This window comes from Copidosoma floridanum, unplaced genomic scaffold, assembly GCF_036245765.1.
Source record: "Copidosoma floridanum isolate Cflo_tuat_1 unplaced genomic scaffold, Cflo_Japanese_pri ptg000030l, whole genome shotgun sequence".
Lineage (NCBI taxonomy): Eukaryota > Metazoa > Arthropoda > Insecta > Hymenoptera > Encyrtidae > Copidosoma > Copidosoma floridanum.
The window spans coordinates 6232842-6254952 of NW_028321907.1; the positions used below are offsets into that span (position 1 = coordinate 6232842).

The 22111-nt window shown below is 37.6% G+C and overlaps 2 protein-coding genes across 4 annotated transcripts in view; one reads left to right on the top strand and one right to left on the bottom strand.

Annotated features, from left to right (window-relative positions):
* The first annotated feature begins 2546 nt into the window (after positions 1-2546).
* LOC106643400 (transmembrane protein 19) lies at positions 2547-5231 on the top strand. Of its 3 annotated transcripts, none has more exons than XM_089596652.1 (7): positions 2547-2600; positions 2694-2856; positions 3714-3827; positions 3908-4192; positions 4272-4376; positions 4455-4670; positions 4747-5231. In XM_089596652.1, exons 1-7 carry the CDS (start codon positions 2598-2600, stop codon positions 4899-4901), a joined length of 1041 nt encoding a protein of 346 aa, XP_089452778.1. In that variant the 5' UTR covers positions 2547-2597; the 3' UTR covers positions 4902-5231. The 3 variants fall into 3 exon arrangements, with proteins under 3 accessions (XP_089452778.1, XP_089452779.1, XP_014213998.2); XM_089596653.1 differs by having other exon boundaries at positions 3717-3827; XM_014358512.2 differs by lacking the exon at positions 2547-2600 and having other exon boundaries at positions 2612-2856.
* A 3141-nt stretch (positions 5232-8372) lies between these two features.
* Dh31-R (Diuretic hormone 31 Receptor) overlaps positions 8373-22111 on the bottom strand; it is a 120323-nt gene continuing 106584 nt past the window's right edge. The window contains exons 5-13 of the mRNA XM_089596371.1: positions 20174-20280; positions 13136-13227; positions 12892-13018; positions 12084-12310; positions 11060-11230; positions 10838-10961; positions 10426-10467; positions 10242-10325; positions 8373-8795 (exon numbers count right to left, since the gene is read on the bottom strand). Coding sequence (XP_089452497.1) covers positions 8373-8795; positions 10242-10325; positions 10426-10467; positions 10838-10961; positions 11060-11230; positions 12084-12310; positions 12892-13018; positions 13136-13227; positions 20174-20280 — 1397 coding nt within the window. The remainder of the gene's footprint in view (positions 8796-10241; positions 10326-10425; positions 10468-10837; positions 10962-11059; positions 11231-12083; positions 12311-12891; positions 13019-13135; positions 13228-20173; positions 20281-22111) is intronic.

Consider the following 22111-nt stretch of genomic DNA (forward strand, 5'->3'; position numbering starts at 1 on the left):
GTCTATTTAAAAAAACGTGACATATTTTTTAATTTATTGTTCCATTAACATCATATCTGTAATAGATTACTTGTCACGTTTGCAGTCGATTACTATGATACATTATAATGTTTTTTTTCGTATTAGCTGATAAATTATTAATTATAGAACGGGTCAAATTATACCTATTATAGTGTCCAATCTTACTTTTTCATAATTAAATACGTGTCCTTATATGTTGGTGTATAAGTAAAATTACTATAGTCCGATATTTTTTACTATCTTTAATAAAACAAAAAAAAACTCTGATTGCTGTCCTTATAGTAAATTAAATTTTTCAAAACTATTGAATAATTAAAAATGATCGAAAAAGTTTAGGCGTTAAATGTTAATTTCTTCATAAAAATGAACAAAGTTGTAAGTATTTTTTTTTCATAATATTCGGTGAATAGTACAAATTACATTAAATACAACTCTTTTATCATAAATCTGTACTACGTAACACTATTTTTCGAAACAACGAGTCCACAGTCATGATTCATAGTTAAATAATCCGACTATGAATTTAATTGAAAATAAAATCAAACTAGTTAAAATGCTTTTGTAATAGTACAATTCAGAGTAACGAATAACTGCAAACGATAGAGACAAGTTAAATAGTGGATTTGTGCTAGCGGGGTATTGAAGGTAATCCTTCAAATAGAGTTAATTTACTAAAATTTTGAGCAGGCTGAGTTTTACCCCTATTGTAAATATTGTAACAATAATCATCCCTTTGACTATTATTGTAATTATAATATAACTGAAAAGAAATAATCATAGTTATATCAAATAGTTAATAGCTTTGTGCGTTAAATAGTATGATGAGCACTTTGTTCTGCAGGAGGGTATTACTTTTTGACAACAGACATCTATTTACTTAATAAAAAAAAAAAATGAGAAAAAAAAGTTCTGACTGTTAAAAATAACATAATACAAGGCTGATACAACAAATCAAAGATTTCAATTTCACTATGACAAAAGTAATTTTGCAAATAAAATAAATTAGGTTTCATGGATGCTGGGTACAGTCAAAATGAGTGGTATAAAAGTGATGCAATATAAGAGCTTGTTAATGAATAATGAAAGCCATGAAAAATCAAATTCTTTTAATCTGATTTTTTAGCAACAATCATCTATGTACAGTATCAATAGCCTTATGTAAATCTGCCAATCAAGGTCGACAAAATTATAAAATTAAAAAAAAAAAAAAAAAACTTACAGCAAGTCTGTTTAACTGAGCGAAATCGTTAAAAATGTTTACATTTTACAATTAAAATTTGATTTTGAATCAATGAACTGGTTTCGTACTACTTTTCCATGTTTATACATCGTAAAAAAATTAAAAAATTGAGAAAAAACTTTTTTAAAGAATTTATATTGTATTTGTACTGTGCTGAAGCGATTTTTCTACGACGCAAAAAATGTTAAAACTTCACAACTGCATAAAAATCATTGTTATTGCGTAATAATTATAATAATAATGATTATGATAATAATAATAGGAATATATAATATTTTTGTAGATGCATCCAAGTCTGGCGAGATGTACTATTCGCACTGCTTGTTTTATTCGATTGTATCAGTTTAGGAATGGCAACTTTGTAAAATATTTTCTCTATACCGGATGGTGTCAAATTTCGAAATTATCAAAGACAAAACACGAGTGCTTGAAATTGTTTGAAAACAAAGAAATTACAATCATTGGATTCTAATGAACCTAATGTGCGAAATTCGTAGGTTTTGTCACTTGAGCGTCATCGCCACCGGGGCTATTTTTCGACCCGAAGGACTGCAAAGCAGGGCGCTTGAATGGCGCTCATATGGCTAACGCTATTTTTCCTACCGAGGGTGCAGTAAACGTCTTAATGCCAATGGCACGAAAAACGCCCCTTGGTAGGAAAAAACATGATCGTCGAAAAAAATTTCTAAAGTTGCCATTTCTATGTAAGTACATTATTTTTCAGCTGTACGAATCGTATGATCGCGCAATTTTTCGCCTTTTACTGCGAGTTAAAAAAATTATTGTTATCAAACAACAGGCTAAATCTCGATGAAAAATTTTTTTATTTGTTAAAACATAAATTATTATTGCTACTATTACGAGATTGATTACTATTATTTGTATGTAAATACTTAGTACCTAAAAGAGTAGAATCGTCGCTGATGATACCCAGCTCGTTCAAAAATATCCAGAAATTTTCGAAAATATTTTTTTCCTTATAATCGCATTTAAAGAAATTTTGAAGTTTTGTATGGATACATAATATGTAATCTTTGGAGTTTTCATTAAAGTTATTATCGTTTTAATTTAAACAAAAATACATGATCTTAGTTTTTTCCCATCCATAAAAGAACACATCCTATCATATTTTGATTAAAAACAGCGCAGAGAAATGACACATAAGCGCTTCCACGAATCTTCTTCATCCTCGACTCGTACGTACATAAAAACATACTTATTATGCATGCAAAAACACTTCATCAACCATAAATTTTTTCCCAACTCCAATGTGTGTGTGTGGTAGCCCTGCTAGTCCTGCCATATTTTTTTAGAGAGAGCAGTGCGCAATAATTAAATGGTAATGATGTTTTTCTCATTGCTGCTTGAAGTCATACTTGCCGGCAAATATTATTTTTATTTCACGTAGTGTTTTTTTACATCCTAATATAAGGGAACACCTGATACTACAATGGATCGAGTAGGTAAGGATGTGAAGTCACCTGTGTTGATGCCAGTTTTATTGAGTGCCGTTGCCATTCCTGTTTCCATGCTTTTTTGGACCATTAATGTTATTTACACATTCGTTAATCCCACTGTTAATGAACACGTTGATGGTGAGTTTGATTATTAACGTAGGCATGTTTTACCTACCTATTTATTTTTTTTTTTTTAACGACTACTAGGGTTAGTTTTTTTAATAGTAAACCTGTGATTTTGTCATGATGGGGAGTTTAAACAGATGTTTTTGTTTAAGCATTTTGAGTGAGCCTATTAGTTTTTGTAACAATCTTAGTTGTTACGCGTTATTGAGAAAAGTTTTTATGATAAACGTCAAAGGTTAACCTGCATAATGAAATTTTTGTTGAGGTATTTACGTACATAACTATACAGAAGGGTCAAATCACGTATTTATACTTATTTACATTAATTTTTAAATTATTCAATATACACACAGTAAATATATTTACAAATTTTTTAAGCTGTAACGAATATTATTTGAACATTTCACTTGATTATGATTTCGAAAGTAATATTTTTTAACTCTGAAATACCTCTGTAAAAAGTTAATTGATCTTTTTTTTAAATTAACATTCATCTCCATGTATCCATGGATTTATATATCATTTATCCTGGCAGTACAGTAGGATTCACAAGTGGCATTGACAAATGTTTATATCATGCTGTTGGGTTTTTCTTATCATGAAAAGTATTGTCACTGTCTCATGATGAGTATAAAAATAACTTCATTATAAAGGTCGTTATCTAATACGTTGAATTACGCAATTATTTTTTTGACAGAAAACGTTACAGTACATATGGCCATTTTGCTCACAAAAAAATTACTCACGGCTTTGCTTATTAAAAAAACAGCTTGAACGCTAAAATTTATTACATTCTTCTAAATAGTATAAGCCATTTTAAATTATTTGTCATCCTGTATTTATTTTTCAACCAATGAATACATACTTAGAAGGACACAACGTTATATCGCCATGGAGATGGCTTGCAGCAGTGGTTATTCCACTGTTATGTGCACTATATGGAATAAAGAAAAAATCTATAGACCTGAAAGGATCTATCCTTGGTAAGCTTATAAGAATGAAGCACATAAGTACAAAGTATTTAGGATTTCAATTTTATCTTTATTTTTGTTTCAATTTTAAGGTTTTCTGATAGGTTTCATCATGACACTAACAAGTTTTGCTCACATAGCATGTCTACTTGTCTTCTTTCTTTCTTCTTCAAAGGCTACAAAATTTATGATTCACAAAAAAAAAGAAATTGAAGAACTTGCATCAGGGACCAGGAGAAATTGGATCCAAGTCGCTTGCAACGGTGGAATGGCCATGCAGTTGGCTCTTTTATATTTATTAGATGTCGGCTGTGGAGAACGTCCTATTGATTTTGATAAGTATTACAGAAGTTCATGGTTGTCCGTTGCAATAATGGGTAGTACTTACGAGTGATATATCTATTAGCTATAAAATAATTCCACGACCAAATCATTTTTTTTTTTATGTCATTTCAGGCTCTGTAGCTTGCTGTAATGGAGACACGTGGGCTTCTGAAATCGGTACAGTTGTTGGACAATCAGATCCTTTGCTCATTACAACAAGAAAGAAAGTACCAAGAGGTAAATACTTGCTTTGCATTGATGAATTATGTTCAAGTATTATTTTCAAAATTTTCAATTTTCATCTGTAAATTTTAGGGACTAATGGTGCAGTTTCCTTGGTTGGTCTGATTGTATCTGCATTGGGTGGTCTTTTAATTGGTTTAACGCATTACGTGGCCTTACTTTATACAGTCGACAGTGCTGTTCTTGAAACGTCGGCACCACAGTGGCCTATTATACTTCTAGGATTAATTGGTGGCTTATTGGGAAGCATTGTGGATTCTATTTTGGGAGCGACGCTTCAATATTCAGGTACTTACACTCTTACCGGTGGCTCTTGAAGTTTTCCAACATAAGGCATTGATTTTAAAATTTTACGCATTTTCAGGAATAAATGAAAAAGGAAAAATTGTTGAAAGACCAGGAAAAGGTGTGAAACACATAAGCGGCCGACAAATTCTCGATAATCACAGTGTCAATCTTCTCTCCAGCATTATCATAGCTTTGATTCTTCCGAGAATAGCAAACTGCATATGGCCTTGAAAAACTGTTTTTTGTAATTAAAAAAAAAAAAAACTAAGAGTGATATAATTGCATTTACATAATATATAGTTGACCGTTGAACAGTTATGAAAGTATCACGTATGGAAATTATGAACTGATTGATATTAGAGTAATAATATTTTTTTATACCAACAGACTGTGTAAATAATAATTTTACTATCGGCAGTAAACTTAAGCAAATGGCTAGGCGACAAAGCTGTGTGTTGAGAAATTATATGTGTATAAAAAAAAAAAATACTATCGATTTGACAGTTTATTTTTATATCATTGTTATTATTATACATCAAAAGTTTTCACTAAAATTTTTTACCCACCAGTTTTCATTTGTCTTTTTATTGTATAGCCTTGAAAAAATTTGTACAAGATGTTAATGGCATGTCCCAAACCATCGCATTTGGATCTTACCTTATTAAATTTTTATAAGACTATTAACAAGAATTGTTGCTGGTGTTAATTATTCTACAATAACTCGGTCAATCCATAAGCTTATACCTGTAAGATAGGCAAGGTAAAAAAACCGCAATTTCTTTTGCTTCACTTAAGTTTTATCATTTTTTTATACAAAGGTTTTTCGTTATGTACAAATTTTCATTTCTCCCATTCATCTATTGCATCGTCGAAACCTTAATATTATATACAACAATAGTAATCCGTTTCATCACTTTTTTGTGCACGAGTAACTTTTAAAATATCATCTTGGAAAAACGCTTCTTAACGTCTATACTAGGCGAGCTGTTAATTGTTTAATTTGCGAAAATACATCGAACGTGTGTTTATACATATTTACGTGGATATTCGTTGACTATACGATCTTCGCAGAATTTTACAGAAACGCATGAGATGAAGAAAGATTGAGATTCTCTAGGAAACTTTTTATATCGTCGCACTTGAGCCTGAGAGTAATTACGCAAAGGACTTTGATTCTGATACTTCAGGTACGCAATTCCTTCTTTTTTTTTTTTTTTTTTTTTTTTTGTTTTCTTAACAGCAAATGTACGTGTTATCTTAATAAATAAGTTAAGTAAATAAACGCTTTTCAGGTGCTTAACAGTGTTATTTTTTTATACACATATACGATTTTTATTAAAAATATTTTCATTATTTACAGACAAATTAACATTTTTCTTTCTTCAAATAAATAATTTAATTTAGTACGAAATCCTATTTGTTAAATTTTCCATTTTCTGTACAATAAAAAAAATACTAATATTCATGCATAATATGAATTGGAGAGTAAAAATAAAGTTATTACGTGAATTAAAAATTACATTTTTCAATTAGTAATCCAGTAAAATTAAACATAAGTGGGTATTTTTTCAAGTACTTATGGAAATTATGTTTGCATAGTACAACAAACGAATCTTTTCATTTTGTACAAAAAAAAGCTATTTATGCTTATATGTACATACATCATTTATATTTTTATTAATAATAAAGAGTGTGTGTTAGGGTATATTTAAGTGATTCGTTTTCCCCATTTAAATGTAAATCAATTATCTTTTTTTTTTCTTTAAGCAAGAGCTTAATATCATTACTTTTTTCCAGTTACATTAGTTACATAATTATGGATAAGGTTTTTTGATTAAAATTAAAAAATTTATTTCCATGATAGAAATATTTCATTTTCCATTGCACCTAAGTATGAAAATTTGATTTTTCAAAATTATCCAACTGAAGTATCATTCATTTACAGTACATACTTAATACGAATAATAATTACGTAGTATAGCAGTAAAGATTCATTTTTGTATGTGGTATTATACAATTTATTAAGAATACCTTATTCTAGTTACTTAACTGTGTATTTTTGTCATCTCAACAAATTTTTAAGTTTTTCTCATAACTTCATTTTTGTCACCTTGAACGTAATAATATTTTTATGCATGTGCTGTATTTGTTTTTCAACTTGTGATATCAACGCTGTTAAAATATCTTGGCATACAAATAAAAGGTAAATAATTATTTTGTGATTAAAAATAACATTTTCAGCGACTCAATGCTCGCATGCATATTATATATAAGAGATGATTCGTTCGATCAACCACTGACTATTTGGCAGTCATCAGAACAACGACACTTGTTGGAAATTGTTATACTTATACATAATAACTATACAATTTTTATACTTGTGAAATAACAAAATATGTCTTTTAGTAATAAAATATAATATGCATGATTTGAATTACATGTGAAAAAAGTTAGTGATAATGTGTACTGGTAAAAATTTTTTAATTTAAAGTAACATAAAAGAGACCGTACTTCTGTACGATTAATTATGCTTTGGATGAATGAACGTTTTTTAATGTAAAAATTTACTGTACAAACAAAAATTTTTTTTTTATTAATAGTCCTGAAAATACAGCAACAATTAAAAATATTAATAAAAAAATGTTTAGCATAATTGTAACACTATTAATTTTAACAATCATTAAAATTGTTTATTTTCGCGTTACAAAAAAGTTATTTCGTAATTTTTAACCTTACAACGGTAATTTTTTTACATTTTCTACATCATCTCATTATTAAATCTTTAAAAAATAATTATCAGTAAAAGTAATTAATAAAAAACAATAAAATTTTTTTTAAAACATAAGACATACATTTTTCTCACTCTAAGACGTTAAAAGAAACATACGAAAAGTGAAATCCCCGAGGTAACAAGCTTTAACGGACGGCACTACCGTGACATAAAATAAAAGTAGCGAAAATCTCATTTTAAAAAGCTTATTTCACAGTAATGTAATTGAAAACGCATAACGTTATTGTTAAACGTAGAAAAATTCTCTTTTTAAATTAATTCGACTTTATCCAAAAATTAAAATATCGCGGTAATTTCAGTTCTCGCAAAGTATAAAGATAACATTTAAAATTCAGCAAATTCCCCAATTTCAAGGGAAACACGCGGTAAAATGCAAATTCGAAAGTGTCAACTTTTTTTTGCCCTTCTCTCGAGGCTTTGGTTTAATTGGAAAAGCAGCGCCAGCTCTAAATGTTGAATTTTTTAAGACTTTGAATCCATAGAAACGTCCGAAAGGACTTTTTTCACGTTTTTCTGATCGCGCAGTCATGGAATTTTTCACCCCATCTCAGCTGCACCACACACTATTGGTCAATTTTTAACTCTTGCAATGCATCCGCAAACGTTTGCGGTGAACTTGACTTGGCTTTCTCGAGCGTCAACGAACAGCTTGAAAAAGTAGCGCGCACCATTTTTTTCGTGAAAAAAAAAAAAAAAAAAAAAAAGTAACATGTGTAAGTACATACTTTTCAAACCGATCAGCAAAGGAATTCTTGAACTCTTAAGAATAATCCTACGATGAACCGCTTTTATACCGTGAATTCGAGAGTGGGGTGACGCCCCCCCTGAATAAATAAATAAACACCGACAAACGATCGAATCAGTCGCTTATTTATTATATACACATACACTATCTTACACGTATAGACGCGTTAGCACTGCGACTGTTTGCTGTTGTTTGTGCAGGTAAAATCGTGGCTGTTGTTGTTGTTGTTGTTTCCATTGCTATCATTCCGTCGGAGCAACCTGCAGGGATTGTTGTTGTTGTTGTTGTTGTTGTCATTGGGCCCGTTGCTGCAATTGCTACTATTGAGCAGAAGAACGGGCTCGTTGGAGAAGGAAACGATAGTCAGCCTGTGCTCGTCGCCGGTAGTCGTAACCGGTTCACCGGCTCCCACACCGGCGTCGGCCACCATGATATCTCCATTATCGATAAATCGGTCGTGGTTCTGCTGGTGATGGTGATAGGTAGGCTGGTGGTGATGGCGATGTGGCTGGTGGTGCTTGGTATCGCCTTTGGGCTCCGCCGACGGCGCTGATTGGTAGTCATACCTTCTCCTCCCCGGACAGCGGACCTGCAGTCGAGCGGACAAACTGCAACAGGATTCACAATGGACTCGACTTGGACGGCTGCCAGTGGCACGATGCGGACGCAGTGGATGGACCACGTGTTTGAACCCTCTTATTTTTTTTTTTTTTTTTTTTTCCAAAGCAATTAAACGACAACGGATCTTATGTTGGCTTTTATTTAAAAGTTTACGCGCTATCCACCCTGACAATAATTACAGTCGGTGCAATGTTAGTGGCAGATTATTTTTTCCTCGAGAACAATCTCTGGGTGAAATAAAAAATCCCATAACACGCATTGGCGGCTGTCAAATCATTTGTTTCAAAAGTGCCTTTCTGATACGTGTTCGTAAACTGTCAAACTGCCATGTGCAACCACGTGACGTGAATGTGCTCGATAAGCAAAGTACCTATATGTAATATAATTTTGTCGCGAGACACGTGTGTCACTTTTATCTCCAATATAGTGTAAATATAAATATGATAATGCGTAACACAACAAAATACATCGAGATACACGGATATTTTTTGGTAACGTCTATGCTCAGCATAGGTATAATACACGTCCGCATCGCACCATTGACGAGTCGCGATGCGACATCGATGTATATATGTATATGTATAAACCTCGTATAGCTTGAAAGTTCGGAGGAGCGAGTGGTTATTGCGTTATTTTGTTGCTTAGCGATGCGTGTGTGATAAGCGATGAATAAAAATATAGGCACGTGCTCGATTTTTTTTTTTTTTTACCACATACATACGTGTCAAAGGTATTGTTGTGGTAATTTTGAAATTCATGTATGTAAAAAAGAAAAAATTTGAATAACAGTACACTATTGTGTGATCGAATCGGTAAATCTATTTCTAATGGTGATTCGATGATTCATCAATTTGTAAATTCCGACAACAGAAAAAACTACTCGCACTATCGATTGACATTAAAGAATTTTATTAAACAAAAAAAGAAAGATCACATTTATGATTTTGTTAATACACAATCAGCAAATTACTTACAATGGCATCTACGTTGCGATGGTTCTTTTTGTGTTCAATTTTTTCAATACAAATTAATATTTAAAAAGTTATAAAAACCAAAATATATATTGATGAGCTAAGTACAGTTGCCCATAGCCATTCGCTAATTCGACCAAGTCCAGAAAAGCATAGCAGAGAGATAGCAGATAGAGAGATAATGCAAGACAGAAGCAATTTTTTTTTTTTTTTATTTATGCGTGATCCCACCCAACAGCGACAGACGCTCTAACTATAAAGGCAAACAAAAAAAAAAAAAAAGATTGAAACGATAGATTAGTAATCCATAAACTTTGTGCGTGACATGAAAAAAGTGTGCAGCGAAAGAGCAGAGTGGGCGTGTGTATGGGAAAAACGTTAAAATGGACCGATGAGACGGTGACGAAAAGGTGCAATGATGGGTCGAAAGTTGTTCGTTTTACCGATACAGTGGTTGCCGTGCAGGAGTTGGCTCGGTTGCGGGCAAACGCCGTGCCCTCCCATTTTCGCTTGAATTGCGCTATCACCTGTAATTTAAAAGTTGAACATTCACCCAAAGAACATTCTATGCGTATACAGTCGAGCTGCCGTCGCAGGATACAAACGTGTAAAACAATAAAAACTTACCTCGCCGTTACAGAAGCAGAAGAGAATCGCTACGCAGAGTCCCTGAAAATTTATTTCGCCAAGTTTAAATATTTGTTTTTTAACGACGGCCCAAGTTTCCTCTATTTTTTATCAAGCCGTACACCTTGGAAATATCGCTCGTTAATAATATTACGCCACCGATACGTACTCGCAATCGACCAATTGAATTTCAAATAAACAAGGAATTAAACTTTTTTCAATAAAAAAAGCGATGGGTAGGTAATCATTTTAACGATCAAGCTAGTGTACATAGGTATGAAAAAAAAAAAATAAATAAATAAAAAAAATAAACGAGATGCATGAGATTAACGGCGCAAAAAAGGGGTTGAAATCTCGGCCCCTTGGCATTTATAAAAGGAATGGCGATGTAGGGGTTGTGAAACGCTTATACCTGAAAGGAAGCCGTGATGGCCGAGACGATGCCGTAAGCTCGTTCCCAGGGGTGTCCTTTTCCCGGGCGAAACGGGATGACCAGGTAGTGCAGGCCCAACAGTGGCACCAGCAACAGCGTCGCCCTGTCGACGAACCACATATAAATATAATTATACACATAAACGCCTCTGTGCCTGCTAGAGGGGCCATTTATCCCACATTTGTCACACGCATATTGTACCTGAACGCTTGGAGTATCGAGCGCGAGGGTTGAGTCCCGATGGCAGGTCCGGCGCGTAGTTTGGTCAACAGCACGCGCACAATGTTGCAGAGGAAGAGCAGATTCAGGAGCGTCGACACGGTCACCGGGTACACCAGCACGTTCATGTAGTTGCCCTCATTGATCCAGCATCTGTGGTACGAGCGAAGTAGAGGGAGAACAAGAAATATTATTTTATTTTATTATCATTGTTTTGTTTTGTTTGTATATACTTGGGAGGGCAAATAGCGACTTTATTGCGCATCGAGGGCCATTATAACGCAGCGATAGAGTGCACGCGTCGTGGGACGTTATTGTTTTTCGGGGTAGAGAAAGAGAGAGAGTCGAAGGGGGGTTAATAAGCGAGATTTTCGAGATGAGGGGGGGGGGAGGGGGAGGAATTTACGAGCGATTTTATTCGGCTGGATAAGTGGCTTTGAATAACTCATTTATGTACCACGAGAAGGGCGATCGGGTGAGGCGCGCATCGGAAATTTTATTGCCCTTCGTGGCGACGATTGTAATGATGATAAAATATTTTTGTTTTTTTGTTTTTGTTTTCGTTTTCTCGAAGAAGCAAGAGGTGTGACTGTAAAAAAAGAATTGAGTACTCGCTTTGTACCTGTGCCATTAGGCTGTAAGGGACCAACCAGTCCACAACCTTCTCCTCTTCCATAGACGGACGCAACTCGATTTACTCGCGACCTTTTGGTACACAGGGGCGCGATCGGGCACTTTCGTTTATATACATATTCAAACGCGTACATCCGAGTGGGGACGCCCATACATGCGCGCGATATCGATAAAATTGTTGTAGCAGCTAAAGCTGAAATTTCGTTTGGTATTATTAATCTTCGGGACGCCCAAGCAAACGAATTTTTATTTTTCCCTCGGCTGCACTCGAGCACTATACTTAATGACGACGAGGCTTACGACGCGATCGGTAAATGTGTATACCTACACGCGTTGAAAAGTTAGACGTGTAAGGGTATGAGCGTGGTCTTACTGTAGCTGGTCGGTGGGATCGTCGCTGCTGGCCCTGAGGGTGCCGTAGACGGTGACGATGACGGCGGGTATGCTCCAGCCGAGGCCCATCAGCCACTTGACCAGCCTGTGCTCGCTCGTGAAGGCGCTGACCAGCAAAGTGTGCAGGTAGAAGCCCTCGCAGAGCATCCACGCGTAGTTCGTCAGCAGAAAGTAGTTGAGTATCACGTGCAGCAGCCGGCACATGTACTGACAATTGACAAGATTTTTACCCTTTTTTTATGCATTTTTTTAGCAGCTCGCAACGAAGGACGAGTCTTGAGGAACCATTACTTCCCGAGCCAACGTTACGCGCTTTTGTTTCGAGTCTACGTTGCGTGTGACGTGACTAAATCGCATTTAACTCGTATGAATAATGAAGGTGCTAGTTTGCCAAGTGTTGGGAAACTTCGTTGTTACGGTTGGAGCTTATGGGCACGCTTGATTGCCGGCGAATATTGATATTTGCGTTCTTAATCGTTAACGTAAATGAGGAAGCAAAAAAAGAAGTAATCTTAGGGGTCTCGAAATAAATTGAACATTTTCTAGCAAAAAACATTAAATAACTAAAAAAAAAAGTCCTACAAGGTATTTGTTTCCTCCAGCATTGTAGAATTTCTCAACATGATGTGGGTATACCGCTAGATGTAAGGATCGTTGTTAGAAAAACAAAAAAAAAAAAGCTCTATAGCTCATTAAAAAAGACAATCGCTGGCTATCAATTAACATTGCGAGTGAAATATACGAGGCGAGTGCAAGATGTACGTGATAAGCAATCGATGGATACTCACGCCGTTCTTGATGAGGAGTTCGGCGTTGCCGATCACCGAGCCGTACCATATGAGCCAGAGCGCGTTGTTGACCGCGAACGAGGCGAACAGGTTCATGTGCAACGTTATCCTCGCGCATCTGAGTGTTCTGCAAATCACAGTTTTAATTACCATCACTGGCCATCATCAGCACACCACTCGACAGCTACACGAGACTCACGCACCGTCGCGGGCTTACGCATCATTTTATGGCGCATCGGCTTACCTGAAGTACGTGAGGATGCCGAGGGACACGAGCAGCGCGACGAGGGATATCGTGTAGCCGGTCTCATACAGGACGTTCAGCTGCTGTTGCCACTGAAATCAATAGGTAAAAAAATATCGATGTCCAGAGTATTGAATGACATTGAAATATTAAAATGGCTTTTAAATCGTTCAAACTGGAACAATAACCGAGTATGCTACGAGTTTTTCGAATCGATAGAAAAAAAAAGAGGTACAATCGCGTACAAGTACGTATAGGAATACCCCCGTTTCACGAGAAAAAGAGCAGCAGGTGCATTAGGTCTGTCGAAAGGAGAAAAAAAAAAAAAAAAGTAGTGTACATTGAGTCAACGATTGCTTCGCTTCGTCGAAATACGAGTACAGAGCCCAGAGCTTTCGGGCGGTATGAGCCTCGGTAGAGGTACCATCCACGTCACGGATGCGCACAATAGCCGCAGCTTCGTGCAAGACTCGACAAATAATTCCCGCGAGAGAACTTGTCTCCGGCGCGCGATTATCAATGTCTCGGGGTCACGAAACAATTTTTTTTTTTTTTTTTTTTTTCTTGAAGATAGTTCACCGTGTGTGTCCTCACCAGCTACATTTTACTGAGAGACCGTCTGGAGTATAGCGTTAATTCCACAGGTAACAGTTGGATTAGCCAAGTTTTCAAGATTTTGTTTTTCGAGGGAGTGTAATCATTTGCAACTTCCATCACAGCTGAGCGGTCGATCGAAGCGAAAAAAAAGTTTTGCCAAAGTTTGACTCTGATTAGAGGAGCGAAGCTTATCGCGATGTGTGTAAAAAAGTGACGAGGGAACGTTTTCTTCTTGCTTTGGTTTTTGTTGCCCAAGCAATTAGTTGGATCTATTTGAGAAAAAAAGGGGAAAAAAGAGGGTCTTCGGAGGATGGAGAAAGTTCTAGGCTATGAGCTTTTTGCGGAAAGTGTTGGTTGGCCAAAACTAATTATGGAAATTGGCGCGCAAGCTCCGACAGGCCATACAAGTGAGCTTAGCAGCAGAGATTTGGTAAAATTCGCACAGCCGAGCCCCTGATTTCGGGGACGGCTTATCCTTTCCAGACAGAGGGAGGCTTTGGGCGAGTGTCCAATACGGCTTTCCAGCTTTAATTCCGTTCGGATGGCTGTTTTCTCCTTCTACGCCTGTTGCTGCGTTAACTTTTGCTCTCGCAACTCGAGTTGTGATCTCGTCTCTTCATTTTTTTTTTTTTTTTTTTTTTTTTATAAATGTGTTGTTATTACGAAAAGGGAATTGGATCATTTTGAAGGTAATCTTAAAGTTTGTTTGGTGAATGAAATACCGGTGGTCAGTACCTACAGCCTCGCAATAAGTTTACCCATTATAAAATTACTTGGCGAGAGCGAACGCGGACTTGCAAGTATTTAAACTAAACGATGGTGCGCGTATTTTTACGTCAAAGTCTACAATGAAGATTTTTTAAGTAGTCGATGTTAGCTGCTATGAAATAATTTTGATTGTAACATTGGGATGGTTATTTTCACGAAAAAAGAGTAGGTGTATATATTCATGCTTTCAAGCAACTCGATCATTGGTTTTTCTTTTTCCATCGATCTTTCATTAGCCACTTTTAGCGTTTGGGATTCGATAACCTTGGGGCATTTTTTTTATTTTTAACTTACGAAGAACTAGATCAAGAGCTCTTTGAAATACAAATTATAAAATTTCCGTGAATTAATTGAGTTATTTGACGCACATTGAAAAACCTTGACGGACAAAAACTTTTCTTATAAACAGCAAGATAATAAAAGCAGTGCGAAGAACATGAATGTATCGCGGACAATTGTGAAAAAAAGATATTGATTAAATAATGGACCGGCCAATGATTTTGGTGACCGAAACACTAAAAAAACTAAACACGATTAACCCAGTTATTATATTGGTACACGCAAAACGTACACATCTAAAAAAATCATACATTGGATGCAGTAGTAGCTCAAAGTCGGGCGTCTCCGCAAGGACGAATGAAAATGTGCTTTTTCGCGCGCATTAACCTTGCATGTATTCGACTCGGGGAGGTGTATACGTACAAAGACGAAAAAAGGAGCGCACGTAATGTTGCGAAACCTGCAGCTGCAGCGCAGTTTGCGTGAATTATTTCCGTGACATAGTACCTGGTGTCAACGTCGAAGTCACTCCTGAAAAAAAACCGTACACGTGGGTAGTGTACCGGTAAACGTACTTCGAATTACATTATGGAGGGAAAGCCTCGAAAAATCGAACAAAGTAAAGAGAGAAAAAAAAAATTGAGAGTACTTTTTTTGTTGCTATATTTCGCGCTTACAAAAACACATCATTCGTTGTATCTTCCATCACTTTTAGGTCCGATGAAAGCCAGAAACATAAAAACGTCCCTTTTTCAATTAAACCATCTCCCTCCCGTCGTCCTCGAGAATCGAAGCAGACCAAACACGCAGGGTACAATCGCATTACGCACCAATGACTCGGTGGATATATATACAAGAAATATCTCGCAGCGTCTCCGTATGGCTCGGGAAAAAATTTCCGGGAGACCCGCAAGAAGAGAGTCGTCCTCCTCCTCCTTTTGCAGCCACTCAAGAGGGAGAGTCTCGGGGAATTAGAGCGCGCGGCGGAGTCGTTGTCTGGATGGGACACTCGAGTGGGAAAGGGGAACGAGAGAGTGAGACGTATACACGTATATTGGAAACAAAGCCCAGCTGAGAGAGTAATACAGAGAAAACGTCGGCGAGAGAGGGACCATTAAACCGAACGAGGAGAAAATAAAAGATAAGGGGGTGGAAGTGGGGGGTGAAAAAAGTCTCGAGGTCGTCACGTTTAGAGGGGAGGGAAACATCGCAGTGGCGCTCTGGAAAGTAAAATATCTTCATTTGTAAGCGACGCCGCGTAAAACTCCCACGCTAGCGTTTCTTTATGGCTTAATTGTGCTACAAGGGGCTTTTGTTTTTCGGAGGATCCCTAACGAGATACAAGGGGGAGTGTCACCGGGGAAGGATTAATTATTATTTTTTTTTTTTTTTCGATCCGATTTACGGATTTGAGAGCAGATGAATGAGAAAAATAATGAAAAACGTGTCAGGGACTGATTGGATGAGCCTCGACCCGAGACTTTTAATGCAATTAAATGAATAACGATGAATGCATGTCTACAGCACGGCAATTCTCCAACAGATCAACTTTCAAGCCGGCAATCTGCTTATCGCGGGCAAAAAAAGGCACTCAAAGAATCCCACCTTCTAACCAGCAGCCCCGGAGCACCGTACAGACGGTGGCAAAGGGGTTAGCGAAAAATAGCCGCAGATAAACGACCCGAGATAAAACCAAAATCAGCGAGTAAGCTCGTCCCGTGACGTTTCCTCCACCTCGGGAAGGCAGCGCGTGCAGATCGATAGTGCAAAGTCATCGCGGCAGGGGCCATTTAATTTTCGCAGCTGTGTACACGCGCGCGCAAGGGAGGAGGGTGGGAGCTATTATCGTGATTATCGGTTCGTTAATGGCCAGAGTAGAGTAACGGGCAACCTCGGACGACATTACCTGTGCTGCACTCGCGTGCGAACCCACCGATACGTTAATTGACTTAACGGCCTGCCTATATGCCGCTACACTGTGCCATTTGTTCCCTAGGCTGTTATACACAGGTAAACAGGTGCACGTGAGGCTTTTTCCGAGCTAAACGTCTATTTTTAAGTTTCATTTTCTCTCGGCCCTTTTTTCCATGGATAAGCTTTTTTTTTTATTTTGTAGACAATATTATACTCAAGATAAGAATTGAAGTTGGAATCAACGCGGACTTTACTTTTCTCCCGTGAGAAGTTACTGATAAATTATACACCAAGTATACCCGAACACACGTGAAATCCAAGAATTTCCGTTTTTTATAGCGAGCGGCTTGATTTTGCATTTGACTCGTCAATTTTGCCATAGCCACGGTCCGCATCGCTTATTGGCTTTCACGAAACATTTCCCAACCCGCTCCGATGATAAACTTGGTCAAACAATTTTAATTTCGACCGGATGTTTCCCCAAATACTTCTCAGATCGGAATCTCCTTAAACGAGAGACGACTGTATAATTGAAAAAAAAAAACTTGGATACTTTACCCTCCGTTTGAGCTATTTATGCCCCCACCCCTTCGACGTCGAGGCTCAAACTTTGTCAATATCATACACCGGAGCCGGGGTATCTGCGGTTGCGTTTCCCTAACCGCAACCATCAAGTGACCATCAGAGAAGAGGTGAAATTCAGCTTCCAAACTATCACCGCCCAAACGCGTCTCAAGTGCTCGTCGGCAGGTTTGCAATGCCGATGTGAGGAAGAGCTTTTGATCTTTAATAGCCACGAGGAAAACTTGTTATACCCCCCCCCCAAGAGCGACTGCCAGTAGTTCCCGAGTTTTATCAGACGCGACTGTACGTACACGCTCTCTGATCTCAGGAACTTGGCGAATTTCACGGAACGAAAAGTTTCAAGATTAACCGAATCGTTATGTGCTGAGTTAGGCATTGGTGTGTATCTCCCCAGTTCTTCATCAAAGTTCAGAGTCCCTCGGTGAATCGGTAGACATACGTGGGTACATTAAAGTCTTCAACAAGAATAAATAGCCATCCAAGGTATGTACAATGCAAAGCACACGAGTACATCATTACACGAGGACGTGGAGTTTTATTAAAAAAACGAGACAAACTTTTGAGCTCGATTCACTCGGCAGGTTGCATGGGGTATATACATAATATAAGGGGATGGAGCACTCGACGCCAGCTGACTCTCGCGTAGCTCAGCGTGACGTTTTCTTTATTTGGACTGTGAAAAAAGTGAACAATACCTTGCCCGACGTATGGAACACAGCAAGGCTCCACTACCGGTGCGGCAGACGCTTACAGAGTACTATGAGAAACGGGAAAATGAGAAACAAGCCGTGCGCGAGTACGGGTATGGATGGAGTTTTATTTCTGTGTACGGGAGCTTGAATTTTTTTCATACGAGTTCCTCGATATCTGCTAGAGACGCTTGGATGTAGTACAGTGTACACAGGTTTCCGATAGATTTCCGTTGTAGGAGAAGGGTACGATGTCGAGACGATCTTTTTGCGACGACTACTGTAAAAGGAACGTTGGAGGATGGGGGAATTGAGCTCAACAGGGAGTTACGAGGGGAGGCTGGTGCACTGCGATCGAACGATTTGTCGCGACGTTGAAGGTCTGGTGTAATCTTGGCATAAGCAGATTTTAAGTAGTCATGATCAGAATATGGTCAGGCGTAAGCTCTTTTTTTCGCTCAATTACGACTATTGTCTCGTAGAGAGTTAGTTAAGGGTGCCAAGTAGTTATGATCAATATACGCTCAGGTATACACTTTTTTTTTTTTAATTCCGATTATTGTGACATAAAATGGTTGTTCGAGAGTTTTAAGTAGTAATGATCAAGATACTGTCAGACGTTAATTTTTTGCTGGATTGCAATTTTTGTATCATATGTCCAGACACAGACCTTTTGACACGACAGTGATTACTGTGTATTTTTTTAAAGTTATTTAAAGGCCTTGAGTAGTAACAGTTAGTTTATGGTCAGACACATGCTTTTTTTTATTGCTCAACAGCGATGCATGCATATTTTTAATGGTCTTTTGAAAATTTTCAGTATTAGGTATCAGAATATTGTCAAACGTAGACTTATTTTGATTCTTATTATAATTGTATATCACTATTGGGTATTTTAAGTAGTGAATATCAACGTATGGTCAGACGTGAAATTTTTTCCTTGTAACTGCTCTTATGCATTATCGTTAGTGATTATTTACCTAATAGTGCATTGTAACAGACAACAATTTTAATATTTTCCCACGGTTATGAAAAATAAGTTTATTATAAATTATAAATCTCAGGCAAAAAATGCCGAGATAAAGGCGTGACGAGATATATACACAAATGCTTGCCTTCCCCTGTAGTAATATGCTTCTCTGTCACTTTGAGCGTAAATATCGTTATCCTCGTGCTCTAATTACAAATTAAATCAAAGCCTAAATCTATCAACTTGCAAACAAACGTTTAATAATGTACAAAAGACGGATTAGATTCGAGGAATTTCGGCGAATCGATAGCAAATGAAGGCTTAAGCTATTCCAGCGGATGTAGGTGATATGCACCTCATTTATTAATGAAACGAATGCGCAAGGCTATGTGTGTAGTGCATTACGCATCACTCAAAGAGTTATATATATGCATGGCGATGAAACGTAATTATCGTATGCTTCGCTAAATACATTAATTAGTACTCTTGCGTTTGTAATGTAGTGTCTCCCTGTCTCAGTTGAAACGATTTCATGGTCACGTTCCCCAATGACAAACTGAACTGTTGATTCATTCGGGGTACGGTAAAACAAATTTATTTGTTGAGTTTGCCAAAGTAATGTCGTTACTGTAATATTAACGAGTACGTGCATTTCTGGAAGACACTTGAGTCCTGAAATAAACAAACCGAGGGAAACGAGAGAACGAAATGAAAACAAGTGAGACTGTGAGCTTGAGTCGAGAAAATGTATTGCAAGGAAAGTAATGAGATGCACGTGGAGAAAGAGATTCGCAGTGATGAGATTATTTTGAGAAAATTGTTGGGAGCCAAGTGGATCTCCTCCCTTTTTCCCTATCGCAAAGGATACAGTTACTGTAGCATCTTTTCAGTATAATTTAGATAATGCGATTTTTTTTTCAATCCGAGGACACTTGATGTATGTGACAACTTCTGAGAGCACTGGATTTCAGAAATGTAGTTTTTCTTGAAAAATAGAAGAAAAACGCAACTAGTCTGATCTGGATAGTACTTGAAATGTTACAAGGGGATAAGTGCCTACGTAAGCAATATTTTCAAGTTTGTAAAACGTAAAATAAATGTTTTTTATTAACTTCTGAATGGCTTATATATTTTTTTTAAGCTTTGTGAAGTACATGAGGCAAATCAAGTAAATAAGGTCACCGAGATACAGTGAATAGCCAACTATGTTATTTATTGAAAAACATAAGTACTCACACTTAGATCTACCAAGTTGATGCACGTCGTGTAGTTGCTCCAAACTTTGTGAGTTTCCGGATGTGTAAACCAAGTGCCGTTTGGCTCGCATTCTTTGTGCGCCTTCACTGAAACACGATAAAAAAATGTTCCCACCATTAACAATAGTCACATTTATTATTTCAAATATAACGTATTACGGTTATATATAAATATTTCCATACGATTGCTTATCTAATAAGTGTTGAGTATTGTAAAAAATAATTGAGCAAAAAATTTGGGAAAACTTATTTGAACCATAACGGATTATCGGTACCACATCTGCACATCGTTAATAATATCAAAGAACGCCCCAAATCAGAAAAAAAATCCCACTCAAATAGAGCCCTCCTTGCCCTCCAAAGGGATTTTCTCACCACTCAAACAAACAACTTTGCCCTTCAATCATCACAATCCTTGTATTTAGGTTACAATAATATCTCACGCGCTAAATACCCACGCCCCAAATCCTGTACAGTTGCTCGGTAAAAGTGAACACAGACAGCAGTGATAATTTTTCCCTGGAATCTCTTCTCCGGTCGTATGGCTGGTTGGCTGGCGCCACGCCTCTGGTGTATTTATAGTTCTCGTAGCTGCACTCGAGGCCAAAAGCAACCCCATGCGAGAGCCCCAGAGGGTGCCTGCTGGGATATAAAAGCACGAAAATAACGATAAAGCCAAGGCATATATGTATACCGGCCTTTTATTTGGACGCTCGAGGGCGACGCGCGAGGACAGAAAAAAAAAATATACCCTCTTTCACGAAGATGGATCACCTTCTCCTGCATGCAACTAATATGAATTGGTGGCTTTTTTCTTTGTTTCGTTTTTTTATGAAAAACAAAAGTTTTGAGATATACCACGAGCTCTATTTAAAAGTAATAAATGATATATATATATATATAAATTCGCATTCGACGCAGTAACACTAAAAAGTATGGTCCCACAAGGGCACCTGGAAAGTTCTCCGATGGGCCCCCCCATCAGCTGTTAAGTAGTAACAGTCGAGCCCGCGTCAGACCAGCCGTTGGCCGTGTCGTCCCCCAAACAAAGCACACATTCGCAACAATGCGCTCGAGCGAACTCCGTATCGGGAACGCCCTCCTCGTGTCTCTCCTGTAAGTTCCTTCGACTCCAAGTTTCTCTCGGGCATTCCGGCTTCTAAATTCAAAACAGCCTCGCTCCTACCGACGTGCGACGGCGCTTCATTGGCGAGTTTCTCCGCTGTAAACTGTACGTACACGGCACGTGTTTTGTTAAAAGTACTTCTTTGATTTTGTTTGTAAAAAAAATAACCCCATGGCCACAGATGAAATTGGGACGCTCCTCGAGCCAAGAATCACTTTCATACCGATTTATCCGCGATACTCGATCGGATACAAGACAGCGGCACTCGAAATACGGTGATTAATCTTCTCGCTGTAACACCGCGACCGCGACGCGATCGATCGCCCCTTGGTGTTTTTTTTTCCTTTTTTTCCGCCCGAGCGAGCTTTGGCGTCATTAGTCTCCGCGGAGGCGTCCGATCGTAAAGGGAGCTCTAAAAACTCGGTGAAAAATCGTCCCGTTCGAATACATATTCGGGTGTATCTCCTCGAACGACGATCGAGTCGTCCTTTAACGAGCCAGACCACGAATACCAGGCACGTATCCTTGGTATACATTTATCCTCGAGTTCCCTAATCACGTGTGAGAATCCATCAATCTTCGACTACTTTATTTGCCAATCAACTGGGCCCCCCTTTCCGATACGTGTTTTCACTCGCCTGAGTTAACTTTTTTCAGTAATTTTTTTTTTTCTCGGGAGACTAGCGCACGTGCAATCTCGGTGTAGTGCCAGTGGCTGTTGTTGAGCTGACTTGGTCTCCCTTGGCGTCATCAATTAAATTTTAGTGTAAAGGTTCTTGTCACGATTACTGA